This window comes from Pelmatolapia mariae, linkage group LG16_19 (genome assembly GCF_036321145.2).
Source record: "Pelmatolapia mariae isolate MD_Pm_ZW linkage group LG16_19, Pm_UMD_F_2, whole genome shotgun sequence".
Classification (NCBI taxonomy): domain Eukaryota; kingdom Metazoa; phylum Chordata; class Actinopteri; order Cichliformes; family Cichlidae; genus Pelmatolapia; species Pelmatolapia mariae.
This window is the reverse complement of record NC_086241.1, coordinates 31,301,735-31,321,805: the sequence shown is the minus strand read 5'-3', so window position 1 is coordinate 31,321,805 and position 20,071 is coordinate 31,301,735. Positions and strand designations below refer to the sequence as shown.

General features: G+C 39.0%; 1 protein-coding gene across 1 annotated transcript in view; it reads left to right on the top strand.

Annotated features, from left to right (window-relative positions):
• Positions 1–20,071, top strand: part of LOC134645332 (amine oxidase [flavin-containing]-like) — a 45,924-nt gene that overhangs the window by 7,345 nt on the left and 18,508 nt on the right. The window contains exons 2-3 of the mRNA XM_063498732.1: positions 11,778–11,872; positions 12,142–12,279. Coding sequence (XP_063354802.1) covers positions 11,778–11,872; positions 12,142–12,279 — 233 coding nt within the window. The remainder of the gene's footprint in view (positions 1–11,777; positions 11,873–12,141; positions 12,280–20,071) is intronic.

Sequence of the window (20,071 nt, the reverse complement as noted above, 5' to 3'; positions counted from 1 at the left end):
GGTGCGTTCAATCTCATAAATACATTTCTAGGACTCAGTGCACCTGTTGTGCTCTAAATATATCTGTCAACGTATGTGAACGCTCCATATGTGAATGAATCCTCACCTTCTCTGGCAATTTAGCATCATTATGGCTTCAATCCTAGATAACCACTTTCTCTGTCCAGCTGTGCAAACAACAGAGCCTGTTGTGTGTGCGGTCTGATTCAATCATTCGATGGACAGCATGTAATAAGTGCCTTTCTGCATGCCTGCGCCTCTGTGTTTGCCTTGTGTGTGGCAGCTAAAGTCATGAGAAATGTCAGGTGTGTTAATGTTACAAATGCTGACGTTGGCTGTGTGAAAAGTGCATTCAGCTGATTGATGTTTGCACACCTGGAAAGCCCTCTTCTCTGTCTGTGATATATTTTAATTGAAGGATTTAGGGTAGACTTATCAGGTCCTCTGTTTTTTTGTTCACTGCTTGACTGACAAAATTATCTGTCTGCCTGATAGTGTATTTAACGATTGCATGAAAGGAAATTTACAACTTTAAAATGATTTGCTATCCTTTTGAGGGCACTGCCCTTTTAAGAAAGTTGCTATAGATAGAATCACATGGGAAACTGATACAACTCCCATGTCTGCACAGCTACAACACTGCCTTCCAGCCAGTCCTAACTCAGCGTAGAATGAAGACAGCAGCTGTAAAGCTCAGTTGTTTACATATTGTATCTCTGGTGCTTAGTCCATATAAAGCAGAAGAATTAAAATGTTCATTGCTGATTTATGGTTTGACTGTTTCTTGGCAGGGAGCAGCCATTTCCTGGAATTGGTCAAGTAGAGGGCTGATTACTGATCCTAGAGTGGAAACTAAACATGAAGAAGGCCATTTTAATTATTGCACACCAAACTTTCAAAGCATATTAAACCTGCTCTGACCTTTGTAGCAATGAAACATCAAATTAAGACCACCTGCTTTATGAACCAGGTAATGGGTACCAGCAATGTTCCCTCTAATTTTTCATGTGTCTGAGCGAACACACAAACTCCCTGAGCAGTCCCTTGGACCACTGTGAGCAACAGCAGACGTGTGCACTGTGGTCACGCCAGCATCGAATCCATCCAAGTTACATGGTTTATTAAAATAATCAAATTACAGCATTTACATTTATGTTAGACTCCTTTTAATTAACTGCTTTAGCCCACTTACAATGAAAATTAAAAAAGAAATCTTGTTCATGACCTGTGTAGTATGTTAACACAGTAAAAATAACTTGAACTCCAATTTTGAAAACACAACTTTCTTTTTTTTTTCATTTTTTCTGACTTGTATTATGAGTATGAGTCTGTGGTCTGGGAGAGAGTCCTGTAACTCTCTGTCTGCAAAATACAGTATATAATGACCAATGTTGGGCAATTAATTATATAGTTACTTCTTCAAAAAAGTAACTGAGTTATGCAAACAACAAAGTTTTTTGCAGCTGTTTACCTAAAAATGCAGCCAAGGCATTTTTTTAAAATAAACATTTCAAACTATTTACAGAACAATCAGCTGTTCTGCATCAAATTTGATGCCACACAAATTATTTGTGCCACTCCAAAAAATAATTTCTGTCCACTATGAGATAAAGGAGAACAACAGCCTGATACCTGCAGGCCTGACAACAGGAGATGTATCACTCCTGTAACACCTGTAACATTCAGTAGTCGCCTCATTGTTCTGACACACACAACAAAACTATTGACTACACTACACACTAACTACACAAGATTTGCGCTAAACGTGGCAAATCTCTCACATCTCAAAGCACCGCCGTCACTCCTAAAACTTCCCCCTTCCTAAACAACTAAATACCATGTTGCCATATCATTTTTTTGATTGGTTGACATGGTACATTTTTCCACCAATAGGAAAGGGTGAGGTTTTTTGGGGGGGTTTTTTTGGTTTTGTTTTTGCTCACAGGCTTTCAAGCGTTTTCCTTATAAAACGCCGTTTTTACCGTTTCTTCCCGCAGTAAATATAAACAACGATAGTATTCAGGAAGAAAACCAAACATTGCATATATTTTTATCATAACTCTGGTTTTACGTGGCCTATCAACACAATTTAAAAACTGGTATAAAGTCCACACTTTTTCCGTCAATTGTTCCGTCTGTCCTGCTCACATCTCCAATGGTTGTACACGTTGTCATTAACGTGGCTTCACTCCACATCAGCCACGCCGCTTTGCTAGCTAAAACACCGGTGTCGGCACATAAGGACGCTGTCATAGCCTGTCAACGACATTGATTAGCTGCGTATATACGAGTGTGAATCGCATTATTGGCTGGACTATGGGATAAGGTGGCATCGTTCTAATCCCATACGGGAGCAGCCAGTCACTGACTAACACTGCAAAACAGAATTGTTAAAGTATTAATTTTAATTTCAATTCAGGTTAGATTTTTTTTTCTGTGCGCAACGCAGATTTTCTGTGCGCAGAGACCGTGCCAGCAGTGCGCAATTGCGCACGCGCGCAGCTTAGAGGGAACATTGGGTACCAGACCTCTACGGTTCTCTTGGTATCTGACACTTGCAGTGGATCTTTTAGGGCCTGTGGGTGGGGCCTCTGTGAATCTGATCAGTGATATGAATTATGCTTAATTAGCTCAAGATATGGGTGGACTGCACACTTTAGACTCTTTACGTTCAGGAAGCTGTTTCTGAGGCGCTTCATCAAAATTGTAATTAAAAAAAAGATTTGAAGTCGTTCACTTAATGCATAATAAAAATATAATATATAGAATTTGGGAGTTTTGAGTGGAAAAGCAACTTTTTTACAACAGTTCTCATTTTTTGAGATACACTAGTACACACATTTTTTGGGTGGTTGCAAATGTAAATTTCCAATCATGTTAGTAACAGTCAGTTAAATGGTAAATGGACTGACATGTATTAAGCACCTTTCTACTCAATCTGAGCACTCAAAGCTCTAATTTTCATCATTATAAAAATCAGGACCTAGGTAACCCTAGGTCCAGTTATCCTCATCACCTGTTTCCTGACAACACACACAAAAGAGAATATTCTCGTGTGTAAATTTCAAGCTATTCTGTAATTGCTTGTCAGTATTGCTCCTCAGTTTGTTGCTCGTAAAAACCAAATTAGTGTCTGCATGTTGAGAACATGAGATTGGGAAAATGTAATTGCAGCACATCTTGTAATTGTCTCCCCCTGCGGATCAATATGTAGCCTCATTGGGCTCTGATTCAAGTGTCTCACTTGTCACTCAGACACTATTGGATTTTTTGTTTGTGTTCCTGTGAAAAGAACATTGTCTGGGCACAGACACACTGAGACACATGGAGAAAATCAAATGTCACACACTGACGGTGTGATTTGTCTCTCTGAAGAACATGTTCTTCAATATTCTTAGAAAGCAGGTTCTAATTTTCAATTTAGGGCATAACATTTTTTTTAAAGAAAAATATTTTACTCAACATTAAATAGTCTCAGATTTATCCCTTTAAAAATAACTACACCCCTCATGTGTAAAAGATGACATAATTTTGTTAACACCAGGAGTGAGAAGATAAATACTTTTATCTGTTTATGGCATTGTAAGATACAAACTAACTGCTAGTCATCGTTGTTTAGCAATTAGATTGGACAATTAGATAGACCATTAATAAAAGCTGGATGTAGCCACCATAATGTCACCAACATGTTTATGAACTTCTGATTTATGATTCCAGTTTGGCCTTTTTTTCTCATTGCTATATTGTTTTTTTCCAGCCTGTATGATCATATTTTGCTAACTGTAATTATTGCTAGCATATAAAAAAGTAATAATAGAAATTCATTCATCACAAAAACTCACAAACTAGAGCACTGACTCTCTAAATAGTTGGTAGAAGAGTTGGTACAGTTAACGACACAGTAAGTTTGGATCGTTTCTACTTGTATCGCATTTTGAATCACCCTGATTGTGCATATTGATTTGTCATATTGTTTTAAACCCTCATTTGTGTTTTACCCGTGCATTCTTTGCTAGTGTTTCTCAGGCTCTTCTTTTTTCGGACGGCATGCTGTATTTTTTGTTCACCCTCTGCAAGTGCATCAAAATAACTTTTGTTTTTCTCTATCTGTCATTTGGGTTCTCTTTTTGCTAAAAATATCAGAGCAGGTCATGTTATGTGCAAAATAATTGCATTACAAATGCTCCAAAAAGCACCAACAACACAAACATGGTTGACTGGTCTAGTTACGTGAATACAGTGAACTGTGGTGAAGCCTAGCAGGCAAACAGCGGCCTATTTGTCCGTACTCGTTTTTGGAGTGGGCATTTGAGCGACTGCAAATGAGACGTGCAGTTGCAGCTAGAATGAAACAGCTAGTGTGTCTCTTGATTTTTATAGCTAAAAGCTAATCTGCTTAAATTGCTATGATTAGGGATGTTACAATACCAGAAATTTAGCAGACGATACTAACGCACATAGAATCACATACTTACTTCTCTATACCCAATTTAATACCATGGTTTAAAAAAATACAAACAAACAACAAAAACAGAGTGATTATCCCATCTCTGACACTGTGATGGCAGACCAGTTATTTAAAATTTTACCATTATAGTTTGTTGACAGGACACAGACTAAAATGTTAGGATGGTTGCAGACTAGCCTTGTAACGTTACTATGAGGTATGACGATCATTACATAATGTTAGCCTAAGCTTTTGTATAACAATAGCCATTGTGAAACATAGTTGATTTTGCAGCTCTCCCAAAGAAGAACAAAGTATGATAAATTGCACAGTATTTCCATACCTGACTCTTACACCTTTTTTTAATCAAGGAGTCAGGGTGGCGCTATCACAATAGCTGCATTTCTTCTTTTTTTTTAATTTCCACATGTAGGTTCTGCTGTGCCATTTGTACTTTTTCCTGTCCTTCTGCAAGTCCTTCTTCTTCTCCAGCGAGTAAGAGTTGACACAAACTACAGTTGTCTTGGCCAATTCCAATTTCTGACTTATTTATCTATGTATGTCTGAATGAATTTTTGCAGATTATAATTTTTATTCTAAGAACTATAACTGAGAGCATATACATACAAGTAAAAATAAACTGTTCTTCAATGCCTATTAGTATTATCATGATAAAAAAGTTACTAAACTTTACAATTTCTCACAAACTGCAGCATGTTATAGGCTACACAGATAATTAACTGAAATGAGATTTTACCTTACTAAAAAAGCAGAGCTTGTGGTCACCTCTGAGCTCTGAATAGCGTATATTCAGCCAATTTGTCTTTGTTAGCTTCTTTAAAATGTCCACATTCAGCTGGGTCAAGGTGATTTAATGGGGTTCCCAGTCAAAATATCTTTGTGGAATGCCCCACCAAACTTGGATTTCACACTTGGAAAGTCAGAGCAGATTAACATACCCCAAGTTAGCGATCCAAGATGGTGGCACTGGATGTAAAAAGTAGTAAAACTGTAAACTTTTAACCTGTACTGCAACTGTTGTGGGGGTTTTTTTTTTTGACTTACTAAATAAGCCATCTCAGAGCACTGAGTACTTTCTATCAGTCTGTCCATGAATGTGTTTTTTAGCCGCTTTGCTAAGAACCGAAACAAATCCTGTTTTCCCCAGCTTCTTCTGGATCGCACTAACTTAGGAGTGACATCACTCCAGAGTTCTGACATGTGAGTTCCAAGATATCTGGAACACAACATAAGTGTCTGAATAGGTTTGTTGTTCTGTACGATCTGTACGGTTTATTGTACGATCTACTGTACAATATAAAGCGCCTTGAGGCGACTGCTGTTGTGATTTGGCGCTATATAAATAACATTGAATTGAATTGAATTGAATTGAACGTTTTCAAGGTGGCCACCTTACAGTTTACTTTGGCAAACTTTGTGTCTTCACTCACTTTAAAGACCATCCACACTAATGATGCATCTCTAACACGAACACGAGGTATAGTTCTGAAAAAACAAAACTAGGTGCTGTCACATTTTTAGAATTTTGGTATCCTAAGTATCAGTTCTAGTGACATCTCTAGTGTGAATCTTCTTATCTAACTGTCAGCTAGACAAGAAGACAGGTGATAGACTGAAAAGACAAAAAAAACAGTGCCATTTAGGAGTTGCTAGTTGATTCTGAGCTGAATGTCTGTCAGCTCTCATCTGGTGTAGTTGAGGGCTGTTAATGTGATTGGGACTATTAAAACTATGAAACACTGGGGGGGGAAACATGGCAAGAGCAATTAGAAGTCAAAAGACAAATGGCAGGTGGTAAGCCAGAGGTGGAATGAGGGAAAGTCAGATGATAGAAAACAGTGAGCAGCAGAAAAGAGATAAAGGCAGGAACAGGAAATGTCCAAAGGAGTGCAGTTTTGAAACATTCACTAGAGTCACAATCGCACGCTAGATGGACAAATATCCATTACTGCCACCCATTACTGATAAAAAGGATGTTATGTGTTGAAGATTACAGGTTTAGTGTAGGTAGAGCAGCTATTATGGCACAGGAATCGTATTAGTTCTCAGCCAGATTATTTCATTCTTGGAATGAATTAAATAATCAGACACAAGAAGCAGAAGCTGAAGCTGCCTGGTTTACATGGCCACACCTATTCCTGGTCATAACCCATATCCTGATTTTGTCATTGACAGGGGATTTCTTTAAATCACCCTGCCGTTCTTCAGCTGAGACGTCTGAGTCAGAAAAACACAAACACTGCAGTTGCCTTTTTACTCGCGAGGGCAGCCATGGACGCACGACCTGCGCCTCATCACTGTCTGCGTTCTTTATTTATACAGTTCTGTGCGTGTGTGTGTGTGTGTGTGTGTGTGTGTGTGTGTGTGTGTGTGTGTGTGTGTGTGTGTGTGTGTGTGGTGCTGTACAAAGGTCACAGAGTTATTCTAAGAACTAAGAGCTGAGGTTCCCCTTTTCTAAATCTGAATGTTCTAGAACAGAAAGAGGAAGCTGCAAGTTGTTTATCACAGAAAAGGTACATGTCAAAAGTCACGTAAACATGTGCTTCACTGATAAATATAAAGAATACATTTCATGTAACTGATCAAAACATAATTATCTTCTGACAGTCATGTTTTGTCATGTCATGGAAAAATGATGTTAAATTAAACAGAGAGAAGCTCATGTCCACACTTAATAAACAGGGCATGACTGTGGCAAATCATAGGCAACCAGGCAGACCTTGTCTTTTATAGGGTAGACCTGGGTTACAAATGGGCTTGCAGGTGAGCAATAGCTGGGCCCCATATGAGAAAGCAGATTGGATATGTAGAATGGTGTCACCTGACATTGAGATGAGCTGCTCTGCAGGGATTGTGGCTGAGCTTAGTTGTGGCAGCTTTCTGCAGTACCTGGATTTTTGTTTTGAATGAGTGTGAATTGTACTGGGAACGTTTAGTTTTAGAAACCGTGGGAGACAGGCTGATATCTTTATACACACACACACACACACACACACACACACACACACACACACAGTATACAAATACGGTTTGCTCCTGCCAAGTGACCAAATCTTAACAATTACTGTTGTCAGGGAAACTGTGTCTGCCACTGTCTCTTTTTCCAGCACAGAGGGCAGAGGGATGAAAAGAAACGTGTGTGCTCCTCATAGCTGTGCAAAAAGCTTCGGAAACTTACTCCACTCTATCAAATAAGGTCCAACCCATAAACAAGTGGTCTCAAAACTTACGTTAGACTCTGTGTGCAATAAAAACATAATGTGAACAGTTAGTTTCTTTTTTCCCCCCCCTTTCAAATGTCTCAGAGACACCAAGCAATTAGGTCAACCAGAATCCTAAGGTGCTGTGGTGGAGAGGAGAAAGGCAGTGGTGGGAAATCAGGGGAGAAAAACATATACAGGAATTTTCTGGGAGACAAAAACAGGAGTACAGAGATGGGAAAAGGAATCCAACTGCACTGGAGCGCACAGCAGAGGAACCAATTCACACTGCATTATAGCTCTAAATTGCGCTGCCTTATGTTTGTCCATATGCTCTGTATATATATATATCTATATATCTATATATATATATATATATATATATATATATATATATATATATATATATATATATGTATATATGTTATACATAGCAGTCTCAGGTACACGCTGCTGTTTCACAGTAAGGAGCTCACACCAGAGAAGGAATAGTTGTGCTTCTCTTTTTGCTTTCTTGCACTCCTTAACTTTATATCGGTCACTGAGATTTCTATTTACAGTAAATTATACTTGGTACGTACGGCAAACTTTCACTACTTTTATGATATAGATTCTTTTTTATTAGAGAATGGTAAATGGACTGGTTCTTGTTTCGTGCTTTTCCAGTCTGAGCATTCGAAACGCTTTACACAACTTGCCTCATTCACACAAGCACTTTTTTTCTATGTAAGCGCTTTCTATCTAGCACTCACAGTCAGAGCAACTTGGTGAAGGATATTTGGTATGCAGACTGGAGCAGACTTGGATCGAATTGGAAATTAAGACCCCCCCCCCCCCCCCCCCCTTCCACCGTAGGTGACCTGCTCTACCTCCTGAGCTACAGTCACCCCAAAGCTGAAGTGTTCTTGCACCCTCTTTCCAGTGTCCTCAAAATCTCATTACCCTTCCCAATCACAAAGGATGTTCCAGCTCCTAAAAACACCTCAAAGAGGCAAGGACAGGTGAGATAAGTGTGTCTGGAAGAGCTAAGAGCGAGGGAAGCATCCCTCAAAAGGACAGAATCTCTTAAGACTATTACTATAGAAGCAAGGATTTCTCGTTTTCTCTCCTGTGTTCTTCAGTCTTGTTCATGGATGTCTCCTGCACATTTTCACTAAGACAGAAAGAAGAGATGTGATGGCAGGAAGCGAGGAGGCAAGTTAACGTAATTAAATGCACCCAGGTGTCCCAGGGAGCGATCCATAATATAATACTTATACTTATACTACTCCTCCTCTCTTGTCTGGTCCCTCGTTAAATACATCTGCACAAAGGATGAGAAGCACCGCTGAACTGACACCAGCTGTTCCTCAGATGTCAGGAAGATTGCACTTCAAGGCAGCTACATCTGTTTGATAAATATCAAGCTCGTCTTCTATTGCTCATTACCAGCTATATGTGGCCATAAGTGAAGGTGGTAATGTCCATTGACCTGTAAATCCGCAGTTTCAGCCTTCACTTTCAGCTTTACACCGGAACAGCTGCATCACCGGAACAGATTCATCCTCTGCATCTAGAAATTCAGAACCAGAGACCAAGTTTTATTCAGAAACATTGTTAGCTTATCTCCATAAAAATGCCATCGTACATTGATTTAAGGTCAAAATTCGTCTTTCTTTAAAATGTAGAAAGCAGTTCAGATTTTAGCTTAATTTTTTGTGAGCTGCTAATATTTTTATTGTATTATTATTTGCCACCACCAACATAATTTCCAGACCTGACTTCTGACCTTTTGAATGTAAAACATAACTTTTTTTATCCCACTGACATTTGTGTGGAATGCATTTATAATCAGCTCATAAATTCTTGAGTAACGGACAGAAAACTTCAGTGACGTTGACCTTTTACCTTTGCACTCCAAACTGCTGCAGTAAGTATTGCAAAAAGACAGAAATTCAGAAACATTTTCTATCTGTATAAACAGACAGAAAGAGCAAATGCATGAAGCAGTAGTGAAGAAAAAAAGAAAGTAATTGTATGATTGGTTTTGATTTCTGACTGAGATTCTTGGATGGTTTCTATTTTATTTTCTTTTTTTTTCTTGCCTCCCTGGCTTTTTGGTCCATGAAGTAGCTCGGCCTGAGTGTGTTCATTTTCTTTATTGTTGTTGGGGGAATGGAAGTAAACATAAGGGGAAAGCTCAGCCGGCATCCTTTTGAAGTGATGATCACTTTTTGATCTATTAGTTGCATTTGTACCGTGTTTTTTTTAATTGAAGAAAAGGGGGGATAAAAAGTGAAGCCTTGATTTGGATAAATAAGCTTTCTGATCAAAGGACTAGTCCAACGGGAAGCTACTTTTGCAGCGATTGCTGTAGGCATAAACAAGAGATGCAGACAGATGCTCTTTGTTTTCCAAGACAGAGAGTGACCTTTTGAGCCGAGTGTAGGTTAATAGCATCAATTTAATGGAGATTTGTGAGCCTCCTCCTGGTCAAGTCTAATGCTTTCTGCAAAGCCTGACAGGCTGAGCGCTTTTGTACATGGAGAGGAGGCTGACGCTGGGTAATGCAAAATAAACTCTGTTTAAACTAATGTAAACCTTTCCAGAGCCAACAGGGCTTAGTCGGATTTGGCAGGAAAGAATATAGGGGTGAAGATGGCGAGGCCAGAAGGGAATTTAGGGCGAAAGCCAGGAAAACATTTGCACAGATGTGGGTACCTGCTGACAGTAGAGACTTTTTGCTCTGTGCTGTTTTCTATTACAAGTTACCCCCTGCTTCTCTGCTCCTCATTTATCAGTGTCTGCTGATGCACATGCAATGAATATAACATGCAGTATGCAGGCTTTTGTGTGATTTTTGGCATGCGCATTTTTGTTTCATTAAAGAGTGCCTGTTTTTCTCTTTAACATTTATTTCTGTTTGACTCCAGTAGCTTTGCACAGTTCAACAAAGTTCTCAGCTCATCCTCAAGAATAAAACACGCTATTACCTTTAAGGCTTACTTTGTTCCAAATTGGCTGCCCCTCACAATCAAAAGCCGGTCATCCGCCATGTGTTCACTGCCACTTCCTTTAGTCTCTTCCAGTTAAAAGGGAGTTCTTCCCTCACACTGTCACCAACTACTTGCTCATAGGCGATTCTTCATCTTTTTATTCACAGTGCCATGGTGGATTGACATCTGAAAGTACTTTTCCACACTGCCAGTAATGCATCCCCAAACCATGGCAGAGCCTCCACCACCTCCCTCCAGACTCTGATGTACACATTGACAATGATTTGAAGCAAAGTTTTCAAATTTGGATTGACTCTCAGTCTAGCTGTTTAATTTGGTGTACCTTTTCTCCCAGTTTCCCCTTCTGAAGAACAGCTTCTTAACAATATTCTGTGTGTTTAGCAGTCCTGTAGATCAGCGCTTCAGAGCCACATGCTGCCCTCTAATTCTCTGCATGTGTGTGTTCATGCCTAGATTCATTTATGTTGTGTCTTATTGAATTAAAGTATAACTAGGAGTGCCAGAGGTCAGTGTATGAAAAGCTGTTTTTCTTCAGTATACTCTGCAGTTGCTGAGCCAATGAGTACTCAGTGCTTTTTTTGTTAGCTCTTCCTCCCCACATGATCAGCAGATTGGCTGGTTTGTGATTCCCCAACACCCCCCACCCATCCTTCCCCCTCCATTTTTCTCAGAGCTCTCTCAGTTCATTTGAAAAGCAAATGTTATGTAATTTTATTTAAGAGTTGCATGCCTACCAAAAAACTAATCACTTTAAAATGCACAACGTAAAACAATTAAAGTGGGAATACCTGTTGATGGTATAACAGTTTCCTTACTAGCGTAAGAGAAACCAGATTTACTTTAAAAATAAACAAAGAAGTTCCAATCTTTATGTTTCTTATAAGATTTTCCAAACGATCCTCTTGATCTGGTTTTGAGCAATCTAATAGAGCACAAAAACAATGTTTTTCTTTTAAGAAGGGGATTTTTGGAAGCCTTTTTTGTCATTAATTTTAAAAGACCTTTAAAATCCCTGTGTGCCTTTTGCTATTGCTGTTTTTACAAGTACAGAAAGCACATATATTGCTTGAATCCTTATGTGTAAGTCCTGTTGGTGTCTCTGTCCTTCTGCAGGTTTGAGTGCTGCAAAGCTGTTGAAAGCCAGTGGGCTCGATCCTGTAGTGTTGGAAGCCAGAGACCGGGTTGGTGGTCGTACCTTCACTGTGCAGGTAAGGCAAAGAGTGCCAATACTACTGTAGGAGTGGCTCATAAAAGAGACAATCAGTAACAGTAATATAAATACTTTCCAGCCTTTTTAATTTTACAACCAAGATGGTGTATCTATTGCTTTTAATGGGCATACAGAAAAAAATGACATTTACATTCAAGTCATTTATGAGCGTAGAAGTACAAGCATAGATCAGTTAGCCTTTTCAGAAATATCTGTGACATTTCTTTCTTTTTTGTCATGATCTAATTGCGAGTATGTGTCTTTTAGAATAAGGAGGCAAAGTGGGTTGATCTAGGCGGTGCATACATTGGACCGACACAGAACCGCATCCTCCGTCTGGCCAAAGAGTACGGCATAAAGACCTACAAAGTCAACGAGCAGGAGAACTTGGTACATTATGTTAATGTGAGTATCTTTTTTTTATTGTAGATAATTTTCTACTCCAAGCTCTCTTGGTTTATGTCATGTCTGTATACTCAATGACAGATGTGTACTCATGACATGTTCCAGATGTATTCTTCACTTTAAGTGATGGAGTAAATGATGACAGTTTTCAGAAGGTGATGCAACATATCTTGAGTCTGACCCATTATCCAATAGAAAGGAAATCCAAGTCTCTGCTACTTTTCTGGCATCACTCTGTACGCATGGCAACAAGGATCTTTATCAACATTTTTCAATTGCCACTTGCTGCCACTGGCACTTTTCCTGTCAGTTTGACTTTTTTATATTTACTGATCAAGGTTGCAACGTTAATACATTGCATGAGCTAACAGAGCTAGCCTCTTTGCCATCAGCAGTAGCAGTTTGAAGCATTTTTTGGGAATCTTTTTGTTTGCACTAACAACAAAGTAATAACTTGTTATGTTATCATCATTGTTAACTTTAGTTCACTTGACTGTAATCAGATAAATTAGCCACTCCCCACACACACGGTCGTGCAGAACATATAGCAGTGGAGGAGCTTGTTAATGATCTCAAGACTGGGACCAGTTACCAAGAACACCAATGGTAAAACACTGGTTATAACACCAGACCTCAGTCCTGTAGAAAATGTGCTGTAGGCGGCTTTAAAACCTAAAGCATTTAGAGATTTTCTGTAAAGAGGGCCAAAACCCTCCTGAGATGTGTGCAAACCTAATGACCAACTACAAGAAATATCTTTTTTTTACTCTTAGTTTTAGTTTTTTTGGACAGTGGTTTGGGGGGAAAAAATGAAATATGTGGAGCGGAGCCATCTGGCTAACAGGAAGAGCTACGTGAGGATGCCCTTCATGGACTATAGCTCAACATTCAACTCTATAATCCCAGACATCCTTATCACCAAACCAGACCTCCTTCAGATGCCCCCTTCCCTCCTATTCCTAGGTTAAAGCTCGGTAAACACCCTGGTAAAGAAGGCCCAACAGTGGCTGCACTTCCTCCATGTCCTGAGGAAGAAAAACCTGGACTAGAAGCTACTGCTGGGCTCCTACCGCTCCTCAGTGGAGAGCATGCTCTGTGTACACAGAGCCCACAACTGAGATCAGAAAGGCTGTGCAGAGGGTAATTAATACTGCCAAAAAAAGGCTGTCCTCTACCACACCTGGAGGCCATCGCCAGATTCTCCTGTCTCAGACAAACCAGGGCCATCACAGGTGACCCTGCCCACCTCCTGTTTGACTCGCCAGACTCACTAACAGCTTCTTCCCCTGGGCCATTTGGACTATTAACAAACACTATGCCACAAAAAACCCCACTCCTGCCCACCCAGCCACTAATCTGAGCCATGGTCTGAGTAACCTTCATCACTCAGGCCACTCACACACAGACTTTACAACTTTTACTCTAATGTATGTCTTTCATCTCTTGTTTGTATATATTAGTCTTGATTTTATATATTTCTCATGTTTGTTATTTATTCCTGCTGTCTTACTATTTAAATTTTATTTCTGCACAGTTGGCATGGGGCACCCACAATTTTGTTGTACATGTACAAATACAATACGGGACTTTTCTATTCTATTCTGGCTGCATTTTCAGCCCTAAAGTTTGCCATTTGAATCACTATTGCCCATATATCTCCCCTATATCTCTTTCCAGGTTACTTAAAGAAGACTAAGGTAATATGAAAAAGAAAACCAAATGTTCCTGTGGTTTCCTATATGTCTACAGAACAGCCACCACTCCTCCCTTCTTTAGCATTAGTGACTGGAGATGTTAATCTTTGCCAGAGGGATTTTAGTAATGCAGTTTCTCTTTTCTGAGTGGTTGAAAGGCAAACAAAGAGGAAAGGAAGAAAGAGACACTCAGGCTATATTTCTTTGTTCTTGTTATTCTGTGCTCAATATCTCATTAGTGAGGCTGCACCACTGTCCTTAACAGAGTTGTGTTCTTCTACCTGATTTAATTTTCCATTGCTACTATGTCCCTTGGTGAAACTACCCCTATTGTAAATCACTGGGCTGAGTAACATGGCTGGGAGCTTTCTCTGTGTGTGTGGATGGAGAGTGCCTATCTTGGTTATCTTCAGTCACTGAATTATAACTTCAAAGCCAGTCCTACAGATTATTATTACTTCTGCCCTCTAGGTGTGTGCACAACAAAATGCACATATGAAACACTACAATATATCCCCCCCCCAACACACACACACACACACACACACACACACACACACACACACACACACACACACACACACACACACACACACACACACACACACACTAAAACATATGGTATTAACAGATTATCAGATTAACACATACCGTGACCATGTATAGTACATAACACTCCACATAGATTTCTTTACTTTTCTGCACTCATTCCTGGCCGAAGAATTGTAAAATATTATTATTTCTATTATATTAGCAAAAATATTTAGTGACAGCTGACGGTGACGAGTGTTCGATGGTTCTTTCTGTTTTTTTAAAAGAACCATTACTTTAGCAAAAGAGACAATAAACCACTATGAAAACACCTCATTACACTAAATTAATATTAATTAACTGCATTGATGATTGAAATTGTGGATAAATCATCAAAAGTAAATAAATAAGTAAAGTAAAAGTAATTATTCTACAGAAAAATGTTCCTTCTCAGTGTTTTATGGACCAAAACTAATTGTGGAAATGTTTAAGGCTAAGGTCATTTCAAACTCATTTAAAGCTTTTACTCTGTTTAATCTACAGTAATGCATGACATTCTACAAAACCACAGAAACATGGGCCTACATTTGGTCTTTTAAAAAGAATATTAAAATATATCAATAATAAAAGATCAGTTGCATTTAAGACTTAAATAGTGTGTGACACAGTACATATCCACAGGTGGGATTAAAAATAATGAAAAATAGAGATGTGTGTAGAGAGGTGTGTTGGCAAAACACTTGGTTAAACTTTCTAGTGATTTGTCAGACATGCTAATCTGAAAGTGCTGCTTATTCCTGTTTCCTTGAAACAGAATTGACCACCACCTTTTTTGCTAATGTAAAAGAATTATTGACAACTTTTGGTACTTACAACTTATTGACATCTTTTCACACTGTACACCTTCTTGTCTGTGTAACACCCTTTTGCAATGAAAAATCACAGAAGCTTGTCTTTTGGCTAATGCTAATTTGTTTTCACACAAAGCACAGCTTGAAACTGATCTCAGAGCAGTGAAAGAGGAGCTAGCTATCTTTAGCAGCAGTTTGCCTCGCATGCTGGTCTCCCACTAGTCTCCCACAAAATACCAGACATTTATCTACATTACACACAGGAAACGTGCTACATTTTCCAATGCAAGCAGTTTCCAAGGCAAACAGAGCTTCCAGCGACAGGCTGGAATGACAGAACGCTGTTTGAGATGAAAGGAGAGAGATTGCTTTCACCTTGGCACTTTTTAATTGATGCCAGTTTTTAGATTTGACTTGGAAAGCACTGCTTGCCTTGCTTTTCCAATTCTAGCCTTAAAGTGAATTTTATGGTATGCCAGATATGCCATGCTTCCTTCCTCTAACCGAGAGAGATTGTTGCTACACTATGCAGAGCTCACTGAAGGTGCAGATTTAAACACCATGGAGTAAGTGTTCATTTGCAGGATTAGAGTACACTGGAGTGGCAGCTGATGATATTGCTCTAGTATTTATTTGTCAGAAAGTACTGGTTATTTTTAAAGGAGCACGTTATTTAGCATTATTTAGCCTCTGTAAACCTTTGTTCTTTCAAAGTTGCACAGCTGCTGCTAAAAAATACAGTCTGTGCAGAACAATACTCTAGATCTCACTTGGCTGCTTTAAAAAAAGCCACCCTGTGTTTTCCTTGTTGAATTTAAAACATCCAGGCACAGGAAATGACGAGAGGTCTTCTGTGCTATGATTACTTGGGTAACATATTGATCAAGAACACTGTGTGCTCTCTGTGGTTTTTATTTAGTCCATTTATTTAGCGACTGATCGACAACGAAGCATGGTTTCGTGATCTTCAGTCTGCTGGTCATCTCACCACCCTGTCCCTAGCACTGATGTATTATTGACTTAACCTACTTACAACAGCACTGCGAAATATCACCAGCATAACACAGACAGCAGTTAGAAAACACATTTCTCTATTTCTGCTGTTGTGGCATGTTATGTGAACCCTGAATTAATTCATACTGGTGTATGTGAGCTCCCATGTGACTCTGTCTCCCTAGCTACTATCTCTGTAAGATCCACTCAAAGACTCAGACTCACACACACCACTCGTAGCTTCCTGGCTGGTTTCCATGGCAGCATGCCTCATCAAAAGCAGCTCCCACCTATCACTGTCAGGCAGTGTGTGTGTGCTCTGTGTGTGCACATGTTTGTGCTTTTGTGTATGCATATTCTAGTGTTACTGCTCTCACAGCTTACACTGATATACACAAATTGATACACTGATATACACGTTCACACACCAACAAGTGTTACAGTGGTCCAAGATGGAAGTTAAGAGTCTTGCTCCTTCTCTTCTCTCCATTTTTGCATCTACTCGTAGCTGTAACTAATGCCTTTTTAAAGCGCTAAAAATGGGATGGGATGCTCACATTATTTCCCTTTTACCAGCTGGTGGACTGAGCTTACCATTAAGCTGTGAGGGAAGTGGCTACTATGGCTTTGGCTACCCTGTTATGGGTGTGGCCAAAAGACCCAAATGAAAGGCTCTCAAGCCAGAACTTATTAAACAGAAAAAACAACCTATATTAAGGTGAAGTAAGGGAAGTCTGCCTGAAATCCAGAAAAGAGAATAATCAGAACACTCGAGGCATCAATCATTAGACGAATACAAACAGGAACAGAGACTTGAGACACAGACAGTCTGACAAAGGACAAAGAGAACACTATAACTATATATAAATATATATATATATATATATATATACACACCCACACAAAAGGAAATGAAGGTTTTGAACAGATCTGAGAATGCTATAATAATCACAGTGACAAGCAAACTCAAAACTCTAGTAGCTATTCAAATGGGGCCTTTCAGAGAAAATGTCAGGGTTTTGGAAACCATTAGATAATGTAAAACTGTTTGCATTTTATGTTGGCCAATAATGAATGCCCTGCAAGATAGAAATACAAGAAATCTTTAGACTGACTTCAGAGGTGGTGTTTAGATATCACTTGATATCTGGGAACCAATCCTTGCATCGGCAGTTCACAGCAATCAGTCTTTATTACCTATATTTTTATCGTGTGTGTGTGTTAGTGCTTTACTACACCTTTTTGTTTGTCAGTAGCTTTGAATTACAAAAGAAGAAATTCAAAAGAATAAACTCATAGTTTCATATGGTGATACAAGTCTTTAAGACTTTATATGAACAGTAAGCAGTGATCTAACCCATTTGACACCCCTACATTTCTTCACAGAACAAAAGCTAGAGTAATTGTAAACCAGCATGTGTCCCAAGCCATTGTGTAATTACAGCAAGCCATGTAGCTAATCAGCTTTTCTATGGCAGATTGTAATCCAAAAGGCCAGTACTGCTTTCCCTTATCAGCAAACCACTGCCTAACAGGCAAATGCAGCTCTCAGCACTGGATTCATTAATGAGGGATCACTATCAGAGACGGGGAAACAGACTTTGATTAAATACTGTGCTTGCTTATCAGAGATTGAGAAAGAGTGCGGGATTGTCCCTTGGATCCTGCAGCACTTTGGATGCTGTGCATGTTTGCACGTTCACAGGACCAGTGAGGGAAACGGCCGTACCAGCTGTATCTGTTTAGCTTGCTTTTAGAGAATGCCAAGTGCTGCACATTCACTAAGACGCCACCAGCTTGTGAGAGCTGGCAAAAAGCAGAGGGAACAGCCATCTGATACACCAGTTTATCATTTTTAGACACACTTTGACATATTCAGATATATTATTTGGAGTTGCATTATTTTGCAACCAAATTAAATCTGTTTTTCTGATGTTTTTTGGCAAATATGAGACGAGCCTTTATATTCTTTTTGGTCAACAGTGGGTTTTGCCATGAAACTCTCCCATCGAGACCATTTTTGCCTTATGTAGTTCTTATTGGTAAATCATGAACACCTTAACTGAGGCAGGTGAGGCCTGCAGTTCTTGAGATGTTGTTCTGGGTGCTTTTGTGACCTCCTGGATGAGTCATTGATGCACTCTTGGAGTAATTTTGGTAGGCTGGCCACTCCTAGGAAGTTTTCTCAATTTTTGAATAACAGCTCTCCACTTGGTTTAGTCTTAGAAATGGTTTTCCAGACTGATAGATGTCAGTGGCTTTGTCTTTCAGCTGTTTTTTGAGTTTCTATAGATCAAGGCATGACTTGTTGCTTAGCTTACTTCACTTTGTCAGACAGGTTATATTTAAGTGATTTCTGGATTCAGCAGTTATCGGACCTGAGTGTGGCTAGTTGAAACTGAACTTTTCAAAGTTCAGCTTTCCAAAAAATGTGGTTGATCACAGTAAATTCACAATTTAACAAGGGAGGGCAACTACTTTTTCAAATAGGACATGGTAGGTTTGTATAGCTTTTTTACCTTATTAAATGAAATGATTAGTTAATCTAATCATTTAATAATTTACTAAATTTTAAAACTAAATGTAGTTTAAAAAATAAGAAATCAAGAAGAGCAAACATTTTTCCCAGTACTATATATTACGTTGGGCAATAAAATACTTATTGATTATAGATGTTTGTTTAGAAGTCAGATAAGAGCATACAATGTAATTTGGATAAAAGGCTAAGGGCAGTGATTAGCGATTTCTGAGATTAATTGAAATCTTGATCTTTATATGGTTGTCATAAAATCCTCCTACTCTGCAGTACAGTCACCTTTGTCTTCAAGCAGTCTTCGTTTGGTCCTCTGATTGAGGGCACTTCCCTGCTCGCTGATGTGGAAACAGATGTTGCCATGCTTCGTCTCCCTCTCCTCTTCTCTCCTCCCTCTGTATTCTCTTGGCCGTGGTCACCATGGAGACAGACCTGTTGTTCTGTGCACAGGAGCAGATACAGTATGCTGCTGTGAGACACATCATCATCATCCCTGTCCGTCTATCACAAAATTCTGTGTAGCAGTGAAGAACAGACTGTGAATACTAAAAAACAAAGGTGCTGTCACCTTGCAGTGACACACACACACACACACATCACATTTTAAAAACAAACAAACAGGTGATCATTTTATTTCAGTAAATGGCTGAATCTAGTAATATCACAAATGATTGTGGAGCCTCTTTTACATTTTTTAAGCAGTGAAAGTCACACAACTCTTTGCTGTGCTATTTTTATTCAACAGAAGTCTTCTCTTTCATTGTTTTTGAGGAGTCTGATCTTGTCATTGTTTTTGTTGATTTAAGGAGAAATGTGTGAGCTTATTATTGATCTAGGGTTCTCAAAGAATGTTCAATTGTTTTCTGTGGCTCTCCAGTGAAAATGACAGAATTTGTTGATACCGAATTTGCCATGCCGTGGGACAGTATGAGAACAATTTGCCTTTCTTTTTTTTTTTTCTTAATTTTGTGCATTTTTCCTTTGCAACCGTCCATCAAAATTTCAGAACCCTTGCTATAGATAATATAATTAAAAGTCTTATTTCTTATAATTACCCCTTAGGAAACACTTTATTGTGCTGACCCATGTACTTTTTTATGCTAATCTAACAGATTTATTTTTTCTTAGCATAATCATAGTTTTTGGTGATGCCACTACAGTTGAGTCTTGTAGTTTAAGAGGTTACACAT